Source organism: Balaenoptera acutorostrata, chromosome 9 (genome assembly GCF_949987535.1).
Source record: "Balaenoptera acutorostrata chromosome 9, mBalAcu1.1, whole genome shotgun sequence".
Taxonomy (NCBI): Eukaryota; Metazoa; Chordata; class Mammalia; order Artiodactyla; family Balaenopteridae; genus Balaenoptera; species Balaenoptera acutorostrata.
This window is the reverse complement of record NC_080072.1, coordinates 72,159,109-72,183,203: the sequence shown is the minus strand read 5'-3', so window position 1 is coordinate 72,183,203 and position 24,095 is coordinate 72,159,109. Positions and strand designations below refer to the sequence as shown.

At 44.5% G+C, this 24,095-nt stretch overlaps 1 protein-coding gene and 1 long non-coding RNA gene across 2 annotated transcripts in view; one reads left to right on the top strand and one right to left on the bottom strand.

Moving 5' to 3' along the window:
• LOC130708914 (uncharacterized) overlaps window positions 1-24,095 on the bottom strand; it is a 69,507-nt gene that overhangs the window by 34,057 nt on the left and 11,355 nt on the right. The gene's annotated exons all lie outside the window — the stretch shown is intronic.
• LOC102998388 (keratin, type I cytoskeletal 18-like) lies at window positions 15,831-17,127 on the top strand. The gene is given in 1 exon segment (XM_057553326.1): window positions 15,831-17,127. A coding segment is annotated over 1 exon segment (1,263 nt). The 5' UTR covers window positions 15,831-15,864.

The following is a 24,095-nucleotide window of genomic DNA, read 5'->3' as shown; positions in this document are numbered from 1 at the left end:
AAGGTGGCCAGTGATTATCGGGATGTTTGGGACACATCTTAGACTATGACTCAGCTGCTCTGGGCCCTGACCAAGATGCTCCTTTCAATGGAGTCACAGAATCGGGTGTCAGAGTCAATCTGAACAAGAAGATGTTCTGTACAGCAGCTCCATCCTTATGTCCAGGGCTTCATCTTCTCCCAGTGTTCCCCCCCTCTGCTTCTCGGCTTTGGTTCCCCATCCTCACACCATAGGAGCACATAGCAGGAATGTCTGACCTAATCTTGGAGACTCAGGGAGAGCCCCAAAGAAGAGCATGAGTAAGCTGGCAGAGGGATGGGGTCTAGAGGTGAGAGAGCAGTAGTAAAAGGGACGCAAGGAGTTCTTTAGAGAAGGTACCCAACGCGTGTGAAGGAAGAGTGAGTGGTAGGAACCAAAATAAGGAATTTTACAGAAGGGCGTCATTAGAGAGTGGTGAGCTGTGTAAAAACACAACCAAGTCTGTATGTTTGGAATAGTTTGTATATCAGAAGCTCGGGAGGAGGCCCAGGTGTGGGTGGAGAGCTGAGCTCATGGGCTCATGTTAACTCTCAGAGCACCCGAGTGCAGACAGCTTGTGGCCTTCAGGTCCAGAGGTCCAGAGGTCAGAGTTGAGCTAGGGATGGAGACTTGGGGTCATTCGCTATCACTGATCCTCAGGTGAGGATGGGATCACCAAAAGAAGATGTTAAAGTGAGAAATGAGAGGCCTGAGGTTGCAACCCTGAGGTCAACCAACATAAAAGAAATCTGTTCAAAAGCAGGCTTCCTTAGAGAGAGAACCATATAAACTGTGTCCTTGCAAAAGGACCAGCAAGCACAGTGCCTTGCATGTAAATGTCTGCGGAAGGAAGTGGGGACAAAGGTGGGAAGGAATGAAGGGAGGGAGGGAGGGAGGGAGAGAGGGAGGAAAGAATAATTTCTACGGAGCTCCTTATCAGAAACTATAATCCAAGAGGCAGCATTGCACAGTGGTTAAGAGAATCAGAGGACCTAGATTTAATCCCAACTCTGTCACTGACTAGCTCTGTGGCCTTCAGCAAGTTACTTAATCTCTCTCTCTTTCATTTTCCTCATCCATGAGTAACAATAATTCCTACCTCGGAGGTTGTTGTGGGAAGTAAATGATCTAAGACAAACCTGTTTTTCTCACAGTTTTCCCTATCTCATGAAATGACAATTCCATCTTTCCAGTTTCTCAGCCCAAAAGCCTTAAAAACCACCCTGGACTTCACATTGTTTTCCCTCACACCCTACATCCAAGGGATCAACCATTCACGTTGACACTATCTGCAAAACACCTCTAGAATCTGACCACTTCTCACTACCCCTGTTGTTACCACCCTGGGCCATGTCACCATCTCTTTCCCGGATTTTGGTCATAGCCTCCTAACTGGTCTCCCACCTTTTGTCCTTGCCCCTTTACGATCTGTTCTCAGTGGACAGCCAGAGGGCTCCTGCTAAAACAGAAGTCAGACCACTTTGTTCCTCTGCTGGAAACCCCCCAGCAGCCCCCATCTCACTAGCAGTGCAAGCTGGAGCCCTAGGCTGGGCTATGAGGCTCTACCTGATCCGGCCCCACCTCCTCTCTGCCCTCACCTCCCACCCTTCTTCCCCTCATTCAGCCTTCTGGCTATTCATCTCTTAAGCAAGCCCTGCTCCCATCTCAGGACATCTGCCCTTCTGTTTCCTCCACCTGTAAGCTCTTGCCCCAGCTGGCCACATGGCCTGCTCTCTCACGTCTTCAAAGCCTTTGCTTAGTCACCTTCGCATCAGACTTTCCCAATCACCTATTGAAAACTGCAGCTTCCTCTCCTGCCCATATGCCAACCCACCTTAGCCAGCTTCATCTACCCCCCCGCCACCAGCCCCATCCTCATAGCTCTCGATGGCTTTAGTCTCACAAATCATTTGAAACTCCCTGAATAGCTCTAAAATATAAGCTAAATGAAAGCAGGGACTTTTACCAGTTGTGTTCTCTATAGTGGAACAGCTCCTAGTACACACTAGGTGATCAATGAATATTTATTGAATAAATCACTTAAACAGTGCCTTGTGCATGGAACATATTCAGTTTTAGCTAATTAAAATTGATCCACAAAAAAGGTATAAAGATCATTATTGGAACAAGTAGGAAATTTTGAATATGGATTATATGTTATATAATATTACTGTACCAATATTAAATTTCTTGAATGTAATTATGTAAGTTATGTAAGAGAATGTCCTTGTTCTTAAGAGATACAGACTGAAGTATTTAGAGGAAAAATATCATTAAACCTACAACTTACCTTCCAATGTTTCAGCAACATACATAAATATTGAGAGGTGAATAGAGGAAAACAATGAGTCTAGATGAAAGGCATACTATGTTCAGTGTTCATTGTACTGCATTTTAAAAATCATCTTCAGTTTGAAATTCTTCAAAATAAGAAGTCAATGTGGTTGTTTTGTAATGTGTCAGCTTGGCTCGGCTGAACTACATTTCCCAGAATTCCTTTTCCTGTATGATTCCAGTACAGATGGGCCACAGGGGAGACTCTGGTGCAAGATGTGGAGGGCGGAAGTGGAGCAGCAGCCATTATGCAGCTCACACGCCTTCTCACTTATCTGCTAGGTCACCTCATTGGCATGAGGAAGCCGTTTCAACTGCTACCAAACCTGGGACTCCTTTAAGAGTCTCTGACTCCCAGGCCAGGTGTGTGTGTGTTTTAGCTCCATGAAGAAGAGCCCCAGCTGCTGCAGGATACCCATTCCATCAAGATCAAAGGTAACAGGTACTCCTGGGCTTCAGTCCATCCTCATGGGCTCCAGCTCACTCTGTGGGTGCCAGCTTGTTCTTGCCTTCCTCCCCTTTAAATCCATCTGCCTGTCCCAACTGCCTCCCAAGCATCGGCATCAAACGAAAAGGAAAAGGATGATAAGCATCCTTACAGAGACTGCTTAACTAGCTCCCACAATTGCATAAGATCATGTTCTTCTAACAGATCCCTTTACACACACACAGATCCAGAATTTGGTATCAGGAGTGGGGTTTACTCCATTAGCATAAAAAGCCACATTCACAAATCTCTTTGAGATGAGCCCTTCTCTACCTTGGCCTTCTACTGAGACCCCTAAGGAACAACATTCTTAAGCTTCCTAGAAGCCCTATTATTTGGCTGAGAGGATCTGTAATGCACACTCTTAGTCTTTCTAGAGGGTCTTTTGCTTGATGAAATGGTACTGTGAGGCACCATCTTTGATATTTCTAAGACCTTAACAAAAGGTTTACAGTCATGCCCTTGGCTTCATCTTCAGGTTTTCCCGGCAGTGTCCTGGATTTGATCTCTGCTTAGAAGCCATTTCTTAGTTTTAGCCCCATTTGCCATCTGGAGAGGCTGAGAATCCGACAAACCATCAAGTCTCAGCTTCTTTTTGCTTAACAGTCCTTCCCTTGATTTTTCCCTCTCCTCTCACATTTTACAATAAGCAGCCAGGAGAAATCGGGAGGTACCTTTCACTCTTTACCTGGAAATCTCATTAAATAGATCACTTCATTAAGTATATTTTCTACTTTCAACCTTGCTGCAGGCCAGAGTGTTCCTAATGATTTCGGCTGCTATGTAATGAAGATCTCCTTTCTTCTTTGAATTTCCAATAAGACTTTCCTTACTTTAAGCCCTCAGCAGCAGCCTCTTCGAAGTCCAAAATTCTACAAGCCACGTGTACCTAATGCTTTCACTAACATTCTCTTCAAAACCCACAGCCTGCTTCCAAAGGCACACCCACATTTTAGGGTTTTGTTATGGCAGCACCCCACCTCCAGGAACTGTAATCTGCATTCATTATCTACTGCTTTAGAACAAATTAGTCTAAAACTTAGCACATTAAACAATAAACATTTATTATCTCACACAGTTTCTGATTGTCAGGAATCTGGAAGCAGCTTAGGGTCTCTCACAAGAAGCTAGTTAAAGTGAAAGCCAGGGCTACTGTCACCCCTAGGATTGGCTGGAACTGAAGATTCTGCTTCCAAGCTCATTCTCGTGGTTGTTGGCAAACCTCAGTTCCTCACTGGCTATTGGCTGGAGACTTGAGTTCCTTGCCATGTGGGTTGCTCCAAAGAGTAGCTCTCAGCATGGCAGCTGGCTTTGCCCAGAGTGAGCGATTCAAGAACATGAGAGAGAAAGAGAGAGAGAGAGAGATGACCCTCAGATCTCCTCCACTCCAGCTAGTTTAAGTGGAAAGGGATTTGTTACTCAATGACTTACAGAGTTACTTCTGGGAGACACAGAACTAAGCTTGACTGCTACAAATTCAGGACAAGTCATCCAAGAGATACACACAACCACACCATGAGACTATTCTAGAAGAAACCCCACCGCTGCTGCTGTCTGCACTTCCCATCTATGGAGCAGGGACCAGAGAATAGATGCTCCATCACAGCATCCAGGAAGATCCAGTCTCTCCACGTGGCCACCACCTACATTCCTCACTTCTGTCATCCAAGTCTCAGAAAGCACATCTAGGTCACATGCAGAACCCAAACTGCGGAGAAGTCTGGAAATTATTATTAGCAGTATCGTTACTGCTACACTGAGAACCTGTGTCTGAAGAGATATAAGATGATGAGAGACTTCAACAGGCTCATTCCCCAATGACTATGGGTATCCGAGGCCTTGTAATATTCCAAATAGAACACCTTAGAGCCATAAGGTAAAGAGACCCTGGAATGAAACAATAGAAGGTGATAGAAAACATTGGGAAACTGGAAAAATGCAATGGTTTAAAACAGAAAAAGAACTAAAAACTCTTTATACTGATATACAGTCTTAGGATGGCCCATTTATAGAAAAAACAGTAAAACTAGAATGTTCTCAATCCTTCCCAATTTCAAATAATCTCTCTCATAGTCAACGTATGTACACATACTTTTGACAGACATTGGGTTGTAGTTGTTTTAATACTATTTTTATGCCCCCCAATTTCCATATGGTAGCCCTGCCACAACCATGTCTTTGGGGAACTCTCTTCTTTGGCCTCTTCAGAGAATAAATCTCCTATCTTCTGCCTCACTTTGTGGGTGGAGGAGGGCATCTGCAGTCTAACACCTACTTAAACAGACTTGTAGCCAATCCTCCAATGTTTAGCCCCAGCTTTATCCCTCTTTCCAAAAGGACTTGGTGCCACCAATGTCTGAGTCTTTGGAGGGTCCAGTGGCATTAAATGGGTCCTTGGCTTTTCCCCAGAATTTCTCTTCTGCTGACCCAGAATTAGCTCCATTCCTTTCCATCTTCCAAAGCTTTGTTTCTATCATGTCTTTTCTCTTCTATTAATCCTTAAGAGTGTGTGCCTTTTTTTTTTTAAAGTCCTCTTCCCATTCTTAATTTAGAGAGATTTCAAGAGGGAGCAGATATGAATGGGTGTGTTCAACCTGCCTCCTTCAGTCAGAAGTCCAGACCCTGGGTTTTGGTCCCCATTAAGTTAGCTTCAATTACATTATCACTTTTGGTTGAGCATCCTTTTCCTTAAACCTGTCCTGGAATCTTTCATATTCTAGACCTGGGTCTGGGAGCAGAATGGATGGTGTTCATCATCTGAGAAATGTGACCCTTGTCTCCACTACTTTCCATGAGGATTTCAGGTGTTACCCCAAAAAGGACTTGCCTTTAATGGCACACACTTTGGAAAGATCCTGTTTAGCCTAAGTATCTCTCATATCCATGTTTAATCACATCATTTACCAATCAAATGAATGGACTGGATGAGCAGTTAAGAGTGGGAGTCAGTGATCTTTCTATGGGGAGATGTCTAATGCAGAGACTCCCAAACATCTGTCCACAGGCGTCTCCACCAATCCACAATAAAATGAGAAAAATAGGGGCTTCCCTGGTGGCGCAGTGGTTGAGAATCTGCCTGCCAATGCAGGGGACACGGGTTCGAGCCCTGGTCCGGGAAGATCCCACATGCCGCGGAGCAACTGGGCCCGTGAGCCGCAATTACTGAGCCTGCGCGTCTGGAGCCTGTGCTCCGCAACAAGAGAGGCCGCGATAGTGAGAGGCCCGCGCACCGCGATGAAGAGTGGCCCCCGCTTGCCACAACTAGAGAAAGCCCTTGCACAGAAACGAAGACCCAACACAGCCATAAATAAATAAAAATAAAAATTATTTTAAAATAAATAAATAAATAAATAAAATGAGAAAAATAGGACATTGTATTAATGTTCATTCCGCCAAATGCATTCAATGTATAAGGCTATTTTGTGATTAATCCTTCCCACCTTGGTGTTAAATTTCTTAATGCCATGCTGGAAAGAGTGGATTTTAGTTGGGGTTTATTGCTTTGCTGATTTTTGTTCTTTCTCAGCAAAATAAAACGTTGTCGGCCTTATTTTAGCTAATTTTTAAAAATTTTGCAGTTCCATGAAATTCATAAGCCTGGGAGCTGTGGATGTAATAAGAGTTCTCAGTGGAGAGGACTTTCTGAGTCATGGAAGGGGCATGAATGGGGCCAGCAGTGGATAAAACAGTGGCGTCAGCCTGCTGTGGTTTTGATGCCTTCCCACAGCCGCCCATTTCACTCTTCCTCCTCCCTCCCATGAAGCCTTTCTGGGGTCACACCCAGCTCTGAATGCCTCCCTTAATGGCCGCACTGTCCAGACTTGAGAACTGCCTGTCTCCTGTGACTGCTGTTGCATGTTGAGAGGTGTTCAGGGAAAGAGGCTGGAGGAGCCTTACTCATCATTGTGTGTCAGGTTTTATTACCTTGCCTCTCACTGGGGTATTTCTACCTCATCTTGGCCCCATATTCTGGGACTTCCTTTCTATATATATAACTTGACACACTCTTGCTATGAATACAATGTGTTGCAAGAGAAAGAACACTGGACTCAGAGCCAGAGCCTGGACACCATTTTCCAGCTGTGTGATTGGGGTAACCTCTCTGAACCACAATTTCCTCATCCCCAAAATAATGATGCCACCTTCACGGTGTTGTTGTAGGAATTAAATTTTTTTTTTAATGTATGTTTTAGTCCGTTTGGGCTGCTATAAAAAAAGTACCATAGGCTGGCTTAAACAACAAACATTTATTTCTCACAGTTCTGGAGGCTGGTTAAGTCCAAGATCAAGGCATCACATATTCTGTGTCTGGTGAGAGCCCCCTTCCTGGTTCATAGACGGCTGCCTTCTCTCTATGTCCTCACATGATCCGAAGGGGGCAAGGGGACTCTCTGGGGTCTCTTTTATAAGGGCACTAATCCCATTTGTGAGGGCCCACCCTCATGACCTCATCACCTACCTCCTAATACCATCCCACTGGGGGTCAGGATTTAACATATGAATTTGGAGGGGACACATACACTCAGTCTACAGCAGGATGTGAAAGCAGGCATGGTCTCTGGCATCTCAAAAGTGCTCAGCAAACATTATTTGAATCTAATGGTAAGAATACAAGAGCTGGGACTTCCCTGGCTGTCCAGTGGTTAAGACTCCGTGCTTCCACTTCAGGGGGCACGGGTTTGATCCCTGGTTGGGGAACTAAGAGCCCACATGTTGCAAGGCATGGCCAAAAAAAAAAAAGAATATAAGAGCTGAGAGCAGTTCTTCCCCCAGACTCCATTTCCCTTTTCACATACAATGAAATGTTGAAGCAGAAGTAGCTAATGGTGGAGTTGCAAATGTGGATGACAGGTTACGAGGGAGCTGTGAAGCAGATTCTGACTCCTCAGCTCAAGCTCTTCAGCCAGTCCTTGTCTTCCCACTGTCTGCTCACACCCTGTCACACTTGAGTCCCCTCAGTCACTGACTCGCTTGGCTTCCCTCTTAACTCTCATCCTCATGTTGTAACACCTGGGATTTAATAACTGGTGCAAGAACCTGGCCTGAAAACCTACTGGGCTCTGCTTCTGTTGTTCCCAAAATTCATGGGTATCACACATCTACTCTGCCCTCACCCAGACCTCCCCTCTGCTCCCCTCACACAGCCCATGGGGGAAGCCAAACCACAAAAAGAATGACAGTGTAACATGAGAAACCAGAATCACCAGCCTTTTGGTGGGCCTTCCTGCCACTGTGCCCAGCAAAGCCCTTCTTTTAGGGTCAAGCAGGGCCCATCCCTAGCAGGTGCAGGTGGCTCTATCAGAGGGCATTGCCTGCCCAGGTATGTTTGGTCTGATTCCTTAGTCTAAACTTGAGTTACCACAGCTAGCTGGTGAGGAGGAGATATCAGTTATAGGAACTAAAAAGCCATGTTTTCTTAGCACATCTCCGTGTAGCATGAAAATGTTGACCCTACCTCAAAGAGAGGGTGGGTTATTCATTTAACAGCTGTCTCTCCTACTGAACCTTGCTGGTTTTACTCACTATTGCATTCCCAGAGCCCAGCACGTAATAATAATTAAAATTTTTTGAAGAATGAGTAAATAAATGAACAAAGGAAAGAATGAAAGTGTGGGTGGATAGAATCACCTTGGCCAAAAGAAAAGATAACTCTTCTAGCATCACGGGAGGAGAGCAGAGGGAGGATAGATGGGAATATGAGCGATGTGCAGAGTTAGGAAGCTGAGTGAATCTCCACAAGATGTCTTTTTCTTTATCTGTGAATTGGAGGGGGCAGGGGCCAAGGGGTTATCTCCTGAAAGGAGGGGTGGTAAGGAACAGGAGGAAGGATTGAGGACAAAACTGAAGATCTGAAACAGTTACTGTGGGGAGTGGGACTAACTGTCCACCAGAGACTCATGAAGGGATTGCTGGACAGAAGGGTGGCCCAGAGGATCCAACCACGATACCAGGGCAGCAGATGCCAGCAGCCCAGAGAGGGAACACAGGGGGACAAAGCCTAATTCAGGGAAGAGTTATGGGGGTTCAGACTTGCAGACAGAGCTAGTCATCTCAGATCAAGAATTTGTCAGGCTCCTACTGTGTGCTGGACCTGCTCACTGAGTACAAAGAAAAATCAGAGAGCCCTGACTTGGAGGAGCTAGAAAATGCCTCAAATATGAAGGAGTCAAAAATGCCTAAATAAAACCACAGGAGGTCTCAGACTATGGCTCAACTGTGAATGCAAAGGATGCCAAGACCAAAGGTGTTTTCTCTTCTTTCTCTCCATTCTCCTTTCAAACCAAAAATCACATTCTTGTCTCCGTGTCCAGAATTCTTTCTCGGCAAGTATGACTGACACTAGGCAGTCTTGGAACGCCACCTGGTGGGTCTTCAAGATATTACATATTTAGCTTCTAGGGGAAAGGGTTCTAGATTATAAGAACAGGAGAAAAATGCATTCATTCAGCAATATTTATTCCCTAAAACTCTGTAACAGTCCAGAAATACAGAGATACCCTCAAGTTTCTTCCAAACTAATAAGAAAAAATTTAATTGTTTATTAGGACTTATACTAATTTAGTAATTGAAAGTATATATGAATTCAAATTTAATAAGAATTAAGATCTGTTGACTGAATTATGGTTCCTCGTAGAAGAGAACATAGTATCCACTGTTAAGTAGAAAATAGAAAGTCTAGTCCATCTATGTAAGCTGTTTGTTTGTTTTTTCTGAGCCTACTCTCATCTCCTCTAGCTTCCCAAATTTTACTCTGACCAGATACTACAAAACCCCATATCTTCAAAGGAGGCAACAGGGGCAGGGTAGGGGAAAGAGAACCAGATTGAAGTAAACAGTCCTGAAGTTGAGCTAAGTAAAGCCAAGTGAACTTGAGCAAGTCTTTTTATGTTTCTGAGCTTATATCCTCACTAGTGAAATGAAAATTAAAATATTTACCTTTCAGGATGGTTACAAGGATTAAATAAGATAATAAGGTAGGGGGACTTCCCTGGTGGTCCAGTGGGTAAGACTCTGCGCTCCCAATGCAGGGGGCCCAGGTTCGATCCCTGGTCAGGGAACTAGATCCCACATGCATGCTGCAACTAAGAGTCAGCACGCCACACTAAAAAGCCCACATGCCGCAACTAAGATCCTTTGTGCCGCAACGAAAATCCGCATGCCACAACTAAGACCCAGTGCAGTCAAAAATAAAATAAATAATAAATAAATAAATATTAAAAGATAATAAGGTAGGAAACACATTTCAAAGTGCTGATCAAATTTTGGTGATTACTGTTACAAGTCCATAGAAGGTTACCTTCCATAAAGGAAAAACACATCCCTTTCTCACTGATGAGCCATCACTGACCCAGGTAAATGAGGGAAAGGTGAGGTGAATGCCATGAACATCTTAACAAAGCCATTTCTCATTTCACAAAAATATCAAAACTACATAGAAAAATTATCTGTATCTATGGCAGACAGATTCTACCTTTTATAACCACATCAAAAAATATGAAGTACACAGGAATAAATAAAACAAAAGTTGTGCAAGATTTTAACAAAGAAAATTACCAAACTTATTGAGAGACATTTAAGATAACTGAATTAAATTAAGAGATAGACCATGTTCATGGACTGGAAGACCCTATATTATAAAGATGTCAATTCTTTCAAATCAATTCTAGAGTCAGTGCAATTCCAGTTAAAATTCCAACAGGTTTTTTTAGTAACATTTGACAAGTTAATTCCCATCTTATGTGAAGATGCAAAGGGAAAGGAACAGCCAAGATGCACTACAAGAAGAAGAGGAAGGAGGATGGGGGGGAGGAGGAGGAGGGGGAGAGGAGGAGGAAGAGGGGGAGAGGAGGAGGAGGTGGAGGAGGAGGAGGAGGAGAAGAAGAACCAGAAGGAGAAAAATGGAGGACTCGTGCTACCAAATATCAAGATTTGTCATGAAGCTATAATATTTAAAACAGTATGGACTGGTACATGGGTCAACAAATAGACCTATACAATAAAGTCCAGAAAAAGAATTTTGTATTATGTAAGTACTTGATACATGATAGAGGCAGGCAAAGGACAGTTTTTTAGTGAGTGCTGCTGGGACAATTAGCTACCCATATAAGTTAAACAGAAATCAATTCCAGATGTATCCAAGTCCTTAAGGTAAAAGGCAAAACTATAAAGCTTTCAGAAGATAAAATGGGAGAATATCTCCATGACTTTAGAGAAGAAAGCCTTCTTAAACAATTATAAGATGTACTAATTGTTAAAGAAAACACTGATAAAGTTTGACTACATTCAAGTTAAGAAGTTCTGTTCATCAAAAGATACCATTAAGAGAGTTAAAAGGCAAGCCACATAATCACGACATACATAACTGATGAAAGGATTCTTATCCAAAATATATAAAGTAGGGACTTTCCTGGTGGTGCAGTGGTTAAGAATCCACCTGCCAATGCAGGGAACACGGGTTGGAGCCCTGGTCCTGGAAGATCCCACATGCCGTAGAGCAACTAAGCCTGTGTGCCACAACTACTGAGCCTGTGGGCCTAGAGCCTGTGCTCCTCAACAAGAGAGGCCACCGCAATGAGAAGCCCGCACACTGCAACAAAGAGTAGCCCCTGCTCACCACAACTAGAGAAAGCCCGTTGCGCAGCAACGAAGACCCAACGCAGCCAAAAATAAGTAAATTTATTAAAAAAAAAAAAAAAATATATATATATATATATAAAGTACTCCTTCAAATCAGTGAGAAAAAACAGACAATCCCATAGAAAAATAGGAAACATATTGGAATGGAATCAGTATTTCGCCAAAAAAAAAAAGGAAAAGAAATATATATATCTGTCCAATAAACTTCATTACAGAGAAATACTAGATTACAATGATAATGATACAACACTACAGACCCACCAAATAGGCAAAAATTTTTAAAGTTGGTATTATTAAGTGTTGGGGATGTAGAGCAACTGGAATTCTCAGACACTGCTGTTGGGAATATAATTGGTACAACCACTTTGGAACACTGGAGTTATCTACTAAATTTGAATGTGTGTATATTTTCACTCTTAGATACCTTCCTTAGAGAAACATATGTACATCTGTACCGGAAAACATGAACAAGAATATTCATAGCAGCATTTCTCAGGAGCCAAAACACTGTAGACCACTCAAATACCCATCAAGAATGTAACAGAAAAGTAAATGATGGTATATTCATATACAGCTGGGGTCAGGAAACGTTTCCGGTGAAGGACCAGAGAATAAATACTTTAGGCTTTGCAGGTCTCTGTCTCAAAATCTTAGCTGTTTTTTCTTCCCCAACTTTATAAATATAAAAAGCATTCTTAGCTCATGGGCCAAACAAAAACATGGCCCATGGGCCATAGTTTGCCAACCCCTGATGTAGAAGAAAACTATACAGCATTGAAAATGAATGAACTACAGCTACCTGCAACCCCATGAATGATTATTACAAACATGACATTGAGCTAAAGAAGCGACACAAATACACATACATATATACAAATCACATATACAAAAATCATAAATAAAAACCATAGGAATATAATTCCATTTATATAAAACAGGCACAATGACACACTATAGGATTTAGAAATGCACAGATAGGCCTTAAAACCACAAAGAAAAGCAAGAAAATAGTTACCATACAAATCAGGATTATGGATACTTATATGTGAGGGAGGGGGTTGTGACCTGAAAGGGACCTCTGGGGTTCTGGCAATATTTAATTTCTCGACCTGGATGATGGTAACAGAGGTGTTGGCTTTATCATTATTTGTTAATTTGTATGTTTGTGTTTGTTATTTGTCAAATTGTGTGTTTATGTTTTATGCATCTTCCTATGGGTATTGTGTGTGGATGGATCATCACCTAAGGTCGACAAAGACAGCAGTACAGGAGAGAGTTGAAGACAAACGTATGGGCAGATGGCATACCACTCAAGTAACATGGGAGGGGGTCTGAAGGGAAGAGGATGATGTCCCTAAGAATAGAGGAGGCTGGTAATGTCCAAATATATGGACTTCAAAGGCGGAGAGGCTATTGAACCAGAAGGAGAAGCCCTGGTTAGAAGCAGTTTTGGGCAGTGGGGAGAGGGCTGCCTGATTTTTCTCGTCCCAGTTGGGGGCTGGGACTGGAAAGTCATTCTACACATTTCACCAGAGCATAGACACTGGATAGGCTGTTAGGACCATCAGGAGAAAAGGACAGGGCTGACAGGGCATGGCAGGGCAGTTTGGGGCAGGCCTGAACAGTGTAAGATGACAAGCAGTTTGTGCCCTCTCTGATGCCTCAGCCCCCAAACACTCCTTCACAGGCACAGGGAAGCAGGCAGAAGAGCTATGTGCAAAGGGAAGAGATGGAGATATTTTAAATACATATTTCGTAATGTCTATTTTACAGATCAAGAAATTGAGAATCAGGGAGGTTAAAAGATGTGTCCAGGGTCACAGATTAGTGAATGATGCCTGGGACCCCAACTGGTAGATGTAGTAGTCAGGGTTCCCAAGAAAAACAACAAATAGGGGAAGGAGAGAGAGACAGAGAGACCCAGAGAGAAAGAGAGATTGATTTTAAGGGATTGGCTCACACCATGGGCAAGCCTGAACTCAGTAGAGCAGGCCAGTGGGCTGGAAACTCAAGTAGGATTTCTATGTTTCTATCTTGAAGCAGAACTGCTTCTTTCAGAAAATCTCAGTCTTTGCCCTTAACACCTTTAACTGATTGGATGAGACCCACCCACATTGTGGAGGGTAATCACCTTGACTTAAAGTCAACGGAATAAATCATAGAAACCTTCACAGCAACATCTAGATTAGTGTCTGACCAAACAAGTCAGCATCACAGCCTAGTCAAGTTGACACATAAAATTAACCATCATAGCTGGATAAGCACCCAGTATTGATGGACTCTGGCCTAACACACGGTGATCGAGTAAACTTAAGCAGGTGTCTCAGGTAGGAAGCATGGCTACATATGTGTTCCCACCATACAGTGAGGAAAGTGAGGCAAGGCCATATTATCTGACCTGCCTGGGCCTCCCAAGTAATTAGCGTCAAGGCTGGGTCTGGCTCCCAGTCTCCAGACTCCAAATGCCCTGCTCTTTCCTCCCAGCCATGCCTCTGTCTGTGGCTGCTCTTCACTTTCCCTCTGCTCTGGAGCAGCTCAGGTGCTAAGCCCAAGCCTGCCAGGCTTGGGCCTTGCGGTGCTGTCCTGTTTTACCCTCCTAATGAGAACATTGAACTGTTCTTGGAAATTCATTTCTTTTTTTCTAGACTATTCAGCAGAACTATATTAGGGATGCTTAATGCTAATTCATGCAAACTCCTGTGTCAGGAATGACCTCCTTTCTCTCTGGGCACAAAAAAATCACTAGCCATCCTGTGGCTCAAAGGTCCACAGAGGTCCAGGCCTTCTCTCTCCCTCTCCTCTCACATGACCTGGTAGCCCAGGTTCAAGAACAATTCCATCAGGTCAGAGACTCTCTCTGGACCACTTGGTGGGGCATAGTACTCATCAACCAAGGATCCCCAAAGGAAGCAGACCACTCTTGATTTTCAAAAATCATGTTCCAACCAACTTCCCGTGAAAGAGTGACCCTTGCTTAGCAAAGCCAAGCCACATCCACTTGCGGGTTCAGAGCTAGTGAGCATGTTTGGGCAACTGTTGGCCAGGAGCCAGTTTTACATCAGGAACAAGTAGCATCTTGGCAAATCATTTATCCTAATAGAAGAGTCCCTCATATTTGAAGGGGTCAGCAACATTGGAGGAGAGGCGTGAATCTCAATGCTGGGTGATGTCTACCTCTCAGATTGTACATTAGGAGCTATAATGAGCAGTGTGGACCAAGAAGCGAAGGAGTGGTTTGCCTGATACCTCTGCAGGACATCTGCTCTGTGGCCTGTGCAGGAAACACTGTGCAACACCAGTGGGAGTGAAAGGTACTTGCCCCTCTTGGAGTGAGGGCTGCAGCTCTTAGGGGCATGAAAGAGAAATCGTGGGGGATTGTCTCTTCCAGAGAGAGATGGCTAGAAAAGCTTAGTGGATCATAGGTCAGTTCAGATCAGCTCAATTCCCCTCTATGTGCCAGGGCCAGAGATGAACAGATGAACAAGACACAGCCCTTGTCTTCCCAGAACAGACCGACTGGTGGGGGAAATAGACAGATAATATCAATAAGATATAGTAAGTGCTAGGAGAGAGACATACCCAGGGTGCCATGGGAGCCTGGTGGAGGGACACCTCACCACGAAAAGGGGTTGGGCTACGTGAAGGAAATGACACTTGAGCTGAGTCTTTAAGTATGAGCAAGAATTTACTCGTGGAAGAAAGTGAGAAGAGCACTCAGGCAGGAACAACAGTGTAAGCAAAGGCCCAGAAGCATGAACAGCATGGGTGAGTTAAGGAAACGAGCTGAGAGTTCATAGGTCAGAAAGTAGGAAGATAGGAGGGCAGGGAGCTAAGGCCGTTAGTGAGGGAGGGGCCAGGCTCTGTATGCCAAACTAATAAACAGGTTAGACTTTATTCTATAGGCTATAAGGAGGCCCAACAGGCTTTAAATAGGGGTATGACCCATTTATAGAGTCCCAAATTGCAATAAGTGTCATTGATTTCTGTATGCCCACCTTCAAACTATCAGGTTCCAGAGTGATCTTTCTAATGTACAAATCCAATGATATTGCATGAATGAATGAATGAATCAAAAGAGTTATTCAGGAACAAAGAGAAAGGTTGTCAAGCTGCACTGAGGATCCAGCTGAGATGAGAAATCATGAATTTGCAGAGCCGCCAACTTGCACTGCTGTGTCATGTTCTCCGGCAACAGACCAGCAGAAAAGACAGGTTTGTAAGATGGAGACAGAGTCAGAATTTTGCCATGTCAGACTCGAGAGTGAAGGGTGCTGGTGAGAGAGTAATTCTGCTAACTCACCACAGCGGTGAAGGTTGGGTAAGAAGGAGCATAGCGACCGCCCAGCACCTGAGTCCTGGCCTCGCTCTTTCCTCACAGAACAAACAACATGAGCTTCAGTGCCCAGTCCCCCTTCTCCAACTACCGGTCCCTGGGCTCCGTGCAGTCACCGGGCCACCGGGTCCGACCGGTCAGCAGTGCTGCCAGCGTCTATGCAGGTGCCAGGGGCTCGGGCTCCCGGATCTTCGTGTCCCACTCCACCAGCGTCCGGGGCGGCTGGGGATCCAGGAACCTGGGCGCCGGGATGGCCGGGGGTCTGGTGGGTGTAGGGGGCATCCAGGGCGAAAAGGAGACCGTGCAAGAACTGAATGACCACCTGGCCTCTTACCTGGAGAGGGTGAGGAGCCTGGAGGCTGATAATAGGAGACTGGAGTGCAAAATCTGGGAACACCTGGAGAAGAAGAGACCCCAGGTCAGAGACTGGGGGCATTACTTGAAGACCATCGAGGACCTCAGGGCTCAGATTTTTGCAAGTTCTGTGGACAATGCCTGTTTTGCTGCTGATGACTTCAGAGTCAAGTATGAGATGGAGCTGGCCACGTGCCAGTCTGTGGAGAGTGACATCCACAGGCTCCACAAGGTCACTGATAACACCAGTGTCACCTGGCTGCAGCTAGAGACTGAGACCGAGGCTCTCAAGGAGGGGCTGCTCTTCATGAAGAAGAACCACGAGGAGGAAGTAAAGGGTCTACAAAACCAGACTGCCAACTCTGGGTTGACTGTGGAGTTGGATACCCCCAAAGCTCAGGACCTCAGCAAGATCATGGCGGACATCCGGGCCCAGTATGACGAGCTGGCTCAGAAGAACCAAGAGGAGCTGGACAAGTACTGGTCCCAGCAGACTGAGGAGAGCACCACAGTGGTCACCTCGCAGACCGCTGAGATAGGAGCTGCTCAGATGACACTCACGGAGCTGAGACGCACTGTCCAGTCCCTGGAGATCGACCTGGACTCCGTGAGAAATCTCAAGGCCAGCTTGGAGAACAGCCTGAGGGAAGTGGAGGCCCACTATGCCATGCAGATGGAACAGCTCAATGGGGTCCTCCTGCACCTGGAGTCGGAGCTGGCCCAGACCTGAGCAGAGAGGCAACGCCAGACCTAGGAGTACGAGGCCCTGCTGAACATCAAGGTCAAGCTGGAGGCTGAGATCAACACCTACCGCCGCCTGCTGGAAGATGGGGAGGACTTCAATCTTGGTGACACCGTGGACAGCAGCAACTCCATGCAAACCATCCAGAAGACCACCACCCTCAGGCTCGTGGACGGCAAAGTGGTGTCTGAGACCTCAGACACCAAAGTTCTGAGGCATTGAGTTAGCAGAAGCAGGGTGCCCTGGGGAGCAGGAGGCCAATAAAAGTTGAGACGTTACTGCAAAAAAAAAAAAAAAAAAAAAAAAAAGGAGCATAGCACAGTGCCTGGCACATGGTGGGTGCTCAGTACATTTTTGTTGAATGATGAGATGCGAAGATGGGTATGACAGTTACCAATTTTACTCACTGGTGAGTGTTCCCCCGTCTTCTAGTAAGACACACCCACTTTCCTGACAGTAAGTGTGACCATGTGATCCAGGGCTGGCCAATCAGAGTGCTCCACTCCCCTCCCACGACCACGATAGGCCCCAAGATGGTCATGTGACACACAGCAGGCCAATTAGTGTTCTTCCCAGCACTGCAACTGGGACTAGCTGGAAGCCGGCCTTTTGCCTGTAGAATTATACTAGAAGGATGAAAGTCTAGGGCTCACCACAACCATCTTCACCACACAGAGGAGTCCTCTCTACAGTGGGGAATGACAGAGCAGAGCTGAGAGATGAAAGCACTGTGCTATGCTCCTTCTTACCCAACCTTCATCGCTGTGGTGAGTCATCAAAATTACTCTCTCACCAGCACTCTTCACACTCGAGTCTGACATGGCAAAATTCTGACTCTGTCTCCATCTTACAAACCTGTCTTTTCTGCTGGTCTGTTGCCGGAGAACATGACACAGCAGTGCAAGTTGGCGGCTCTGCAAATTCATGATTTCTCATCTCAGCTGGATCCTCAGTGCAGCTTGACAACCTTTCTCTTTGTTCCTGAATAACTCTTTTGATTCATTCATTCATTCATGCAATATCATTGGATTTGTACATTAGAAAGATCACTCTGGAACCTGATAGTTTGAAGGTGGGCATACAGAAATCAGTGACACCTATTGCAATTTGGAACTCTATAAATGGCTCATACCCCTACTTAAAGCCTGTTGGGCCTCCTTATAGAAATGAAAACACTGGCCAGGGTCATCCCACCCTATATAACACCTTTGTGTGAATTAGGGAAAAGCACCTTTGCCTCAAGTTAAAAAAGCTCTATGTTAATATATCAGAGTACAGGGGCTTCCCTGGTGGCGCAGTGGTTGGGAATCTGCCTGCCAATGCAGGGGACACGGGTTCGAGCCCTGGTCTGGGAGGATCCCACATGCCGCGGAGCAACTGGGCCCGTGAGCCACAACTACTGAGCCTGCACGTCTGGAGCCTGTGCTCTGCAACAAGAGAGGCCGCGATAGTGAGAGGCCCACGCACCGCGATGAAGAGTGGCCTCTGCTCGCCGCAACTAGAGAAAGCCCTCGCACAGAGACGAAGACCCAACACAGCCAATAAATAAATAAATAAATAACATAAAATAAAAATTAAAAAAAAAAATGGCTTGTCTGCAAGGCTGAGGACAAATCTGATTCCATCTTTAAAAAATATATATATATATCAGAGTACAGGGAATTCCCTGGCAGTCCAGTGGTTAGGACTCAGTGCTTTCACTGCTGTGAGCCCAGGTTCAATCCCTGGTCAGGGAACTAAGATCCTGCATGCTGCACAGCACTCGGCAAAAAAAAAAAAAAAAAAGTATGTGTGTGTATGTGTGTATATATATATACACACATCCATATATATACACATATATATCATTATATATCACATATATATCCCATATATACATATATATCAGAGTACAACCTGAACAACCCTAAGTCATGGGCCCTGGAAATAGAAACAGAGGTGGCTATGCCCTCTGCCATGTTCAGTCACCCTGAAGGAACGTTCTAGCCCCAGTGGCCATCCTGCCCTCTGAGGAAGGCTGGAGTTGGAGGGCAGGGGACAGGAACGTGTCTCTGAGAGCCGCAGGTGAGAGAAGCAGTCTTAGGGGAGGCAGGAAGTGGTTGGGACATGCACGGTTGCACCTGTGTGAACATACCTCCTGAGCTTGTTTAGGGCTTCGTATGCCCATGTGGCTTTATTAAAGAGGGGATTCTCCCTCACTGCTCCAGGACTCAGCTGAAACCGTCTCACCTACCTCATGTGGGTTAGTATGTGAATGGCATGTATTTCACATACAATGCCATGTGAATGGCCCCCCCTTAGATGTGGTGCCCTTGTGCAGTATACAAGCTGAACAGTTGTACACAGGGACCCTGAGTCTGACAAGCTCCTCTGACCCTAGATATCGTACCTCTGTCCTTCCCAGTTAAAAAGCCAACAAAACTCTTTCTCTCTGAGCAAGTGTAAAATGGGTACCTACCATTTGCCACTGGAAAAGCCCTGGCTATTAATACACACTGACAAACAGAATGAAGTATAACAGACAGATCAGGGCCCAGACCCCAGGCTCTGGAGGTTTCTATAAGTATTAAAATGGCAGTGGGAAGGAGACGATAAGAAAGCCATTTAAGATGTCTGAGGTAGAGTTGCTCTTGGTAACAGCAGAGTTGGGGATGGGCCCTGGGGCTGGGGACTGAAGCAGATGGAGGGAAGGGGAGAAAGTTGAGCGGAGAGGCTGGGCGATCCTCACAGGCACTGAAATTCCCCAGGCTGGTTGCAGGCGTGACGTAATCTACCTCAGAGAATTATGGGTAATTTTCTTTCCCCTCAAACCCTTCCCCTCCTCTGTCCCACTTAAACTTGATTGGTTGGTTTGTCCCTAAATTTGCAAGGAAGCCCAGCTACCCCAGCTAATGAGGACTTTTTACTCTTTCTATCGCTGGAGGGGGGAACAGGGGAACCAAATAAAATCCAGTGTGTTCATCCCACAGGGAGGAAATCCCAAAGTGCCCCTGAGGCCTGGAGATGCACAATTTGCACCCTTCGATTCCCACCCCATGCCAGAGGAACTGTGATTTGCTGAAGAGTCTCAGAAACTTCGATGTTATCACTTTGCTCATCTCCTTCCAAAATCACCTCGAGTAACCATGATGCAGTGGAAAAAATGTGAACTTCAAAGTACAACAGATCTAGTTTGAATTCCAGCTCTGACCTTGGACAAGTTACTCAATATTTCTGAGCCTATATTTCCTTAAGTCTAAAAAAAGTGGGGGTGGGGCGCTGTGGAATTCACTGGTCCAGTGGTTAGTGCTTTCACTGTGGTGGCCCAGGTTCAATCCCTGGTAGGGGAACTAGGATCCTGCTCAGCCATAAATAAATTAATTAATTAACTAACAATTCCCATCTCATAAGGCTGTTGTGATAGTTACATGAAATCATTTCTATAGAGCCGCTCCCTTAGTGCCAGCACAGAGTTCCCACTTCTACCACTATAATCCTTCCCCCCAAAACCCCAATGGCATCAGACCTCCCCCTCCATTAGCTGTTACTGAACATGAGGATGGCCACGTGGAGTGGAGAAAGAGAATTGGCTGAGCCATTAGGAGCCCTGCACTTCAGATGTGGCTTTAGGACTTCAAGGGGCAACACCCAGCCTGTCTGGTCCTCGATTTCTTCATCTGTAAATGCAGATGGTGATTCCAGCCCTGCCCAACTCACAGAATGGATACGAGTTTTAAGGGAGCTAATGTGATTTGTAAATATCAGCAAAAATGGACATGTTAAAGTACTAGTGAGTGACAGCAGTTTAGAGTGCTACTTTCCTGAGAAGTATCGCATTTTCCCCTGCAGTAAAATGTAACCAGCCATTCATTTAATAAAGCTGAACTGGGGCATCCATCATGTGTCCAATCCTGTGCAAAGGATTAGTTCATCGATAACCCTTCTTCCTCCGTGCTACTGGATACATGGGTTGAACATTCATTTATTCATTAAATAAATAAAGCTTTACTGAGCTTTTGAGGTTTGAAAGGAGTTACTACCATATTTATCTCTTATAGGACATATTTAAGTCTTAGTAATTTTGTTTACTGTCACCTCTTTCTGACTAGACTGTGAGCTATTTGAGGACAGGTGAGATTTGGGCAAGATTCAGTTTCTGTTGACTGACCAAATGTACCCAAAGGACTGACTCAAATGACACAGTTGCCATGAGCTGCTTCTCTCTGACCGTTAACTATACTCATGGGGGCTGCTTGTCACCCTAGTCAGGCCCAGGAGAGGGAACTGGACTCACCATGTTTCCATCACTCCAAAGGAACTACTGTTTGCCTTCCAGATGACTCAGAAGTCTCAAGGCCCTGGCCTGGCATCAGACCCCAGGTTAGCCCAGGGAAGTGTCCTCTCTGTGAGCACAGCCTGGCATCTGCCCAACCAACACGTAAGCTCTCTGGTCCCTCTGCAGCCCACGAGGCTCAGGGGCCATTAGGGCTGGCTGGGGCCTCTGATATTAATGAGGGATGTTCTCAGCACAACTCAGCGCTGCTTCCTGGGCATCAGCCCACCAGGAGAAGAGAGAGATCTTGCTGGCAAATGAGCTTCCCTCCAGGGCTGGGACAATCCAAGGCTGCCCATTGGATGGGTGGTGCGGGAAAGATTTTGCTTCTCTTTTTCCCTTTGTCTCCTCCCTTCCTCTGTCTCCCATCTCCATCCTCCCTTCCCTTCCTTGTCCCGCTTCACTTTCTTTTTTTGTCCCCTCCCCTCATGCACACTTCTTACTCTCTTTCCTTATCACTTTTCCTGCTGTCCCATTGTCCCCCTCCTCCTTTATCTGGTGCCTACCTCCTTTCCTTTATTTTTCTCATCTTTGTCTAATCCCATCTCTCTGCCACCTTGCCTCTTTCTGTCTTTTGTATATGTCTGCCTCTGTCTCCCTTTCCCTGTTTTCCTCTTTCTCCCCTCCCTCTACATTTCTAACCCTCTCGCCCTCAATCTTGCAACCACTACAGAGGCAGGAAAGCAAGGTTTAGGGCACAAGAAAAGTCCAATTCTAATAGGACACAGAACACATAGAGGGGGTAAGCAGAAGAGCCTGGGATGGTATTTGAAATGATCTATGAGACAACCTTGAAACCAGGTTAAAGAGGGTTTTCTCCTTCCAAAATAAAACACAATATCATTTCGCACCCACAAGACTGGATAAAAATTTGACTTGACCAGTTGTTGGCAAGGATGTACAAACAATGGAACTTTCATACGCTGCTGGTGGAAGTAAAATGTAAAATGGTGCAACCACCTTGGAAAACTATCTTTTTCTTTTCTCATAAAGTACAATGTACATCTGCTCTATGACCCAGCAATTGCACTCTTTGGTATAAACCCAAGAGAAGTGAAAAACTATGATCACATAAAGACAAAACATAATCATAGCAAATGGATTCATAACAGCCAAAATCTGGAAAATACCCAAATGTCCATCAGTAAGAAAGTGGATAAATAATCATGGTATATTCATACACTGGAATGCTACTGAGCAATAAAAAGGAACAAACACATAACATAATGACAAATCTCTAAAACGTTATATTGAGTGAAAGAAGCCAAACACAAAAGAATATGATTCCATTTATATGAAATTAAAAAAGAGACAAATTGCTCCAGTTGATTTTGATTGCAACTTTGTGAGACTCTGAAGGAGAGGGCAGAGGTTTTTTCATGTCATTAAAACTAACCTACTGTGATAAAAATGAGGACGGTGGTGGTGTAGTACTGACAAGAAGGCAAGGGCAGAAGGGAGATTAACTGGAGAAGGAACCTTCTCAGATAATGGAAATGTGCTCTCATTTTGGATGACATTTATACAAGTGTATACAGTTATGAAAATTTATTGAACTGGACAGTTAATATCTGTCCATTCTATTGTACGTAAACTATGTTCGTTTTCAAAATCACCCATAATTACATAATCCACAAAAAAATACTGCTATATTTTCTTTTTTTTCTATTCATATACAAATAAATTTTCATAACTGAGGTTAAATGATATATACAATTCCTTTTCTTTTAACATCATTTTGTGCATTTTCCCACGTCTTTAAAATTTGTTGAAAAGCATCCCTTTTAATGACTATAATAGATCATCCTAGAGATGTACCATAATTTATGTCACCATTTCCCTATTATTGGACAGGTATGTTGTTTCCATTTTTTCACTATTATTAATGGCAATGTCATGACAAACATAAATGGAAATGTGTAGGTAATGAAGATTTTTTTACATTAAATTAGTGGTTTAAGAGCAGACCAGTTAAGTTTGACTCTCAGTTCCACCATTTACTAGTTGTGGGACCCAGGCAGGTTACTTAACCTTTCTCTGCTTCAATTTCCTCCCTGAAAATGATGGAGATGTTAATAGTAACTTACCTCTAGGGTTGTGGTGAGGTTTAATGGGATAATAAATATAAAGCACTTAGAAACGTGCCTTGCATTTAGTAAGTCCTCAAGAGGTATTAGCTATTGTATACAGTACTATGAGGAAAGAAATACAACTGGGCTTAGAACAATTGATGTTGCAAACAAGTTAAAAAAAAATTATTGTTGTTGGAGGACTGGGGGAGACTGGAGAGAGCTTTTAGATTACCCCCAAAGTCTATATTTGGGTTGGCAGAGTGTAGACTAGGGATGGCATAGCCCACATTTGCCACATCCCTTGAACCTTGGCAGACATTACTATTCAACTACCACACTGCTCCCATGGAGCCCAGATATAGCCTCATAATCACTTTCATCACTCTAGATTCACTACTCTTTAATCAAGCTGAGATAAGGGGTGGGCTTCTTTACATCCTTGTTCTAGAGCAATGGTTCTCAGCCCTGGTACATACTGGAATCACCTGGGTGGTGGGGTGGGCAGACTTCCAAGATAGTCCCCAATGATCCCAGCCTCCTGGTAGGCACGTCCTTGTGTACTTCTCCCCTGTTTGAGTGTGGGCTGGACCTAGTGGCTTGTTTCTAATGAATAGAATATGGCAAAAGAAAGATGTAAGCTATTATGTACAGAGTAGATGAACAACAAGGTCCTACTGTATAGCACAGGGAACTATAATCAATATCCTATGATAAACCATAATGGAAAAGGATATTTTAAAAAAGAATTTGTATATATGTATAACTGAATCACTTTGCTGTACAGAAGAAATTAACACAACATTGTA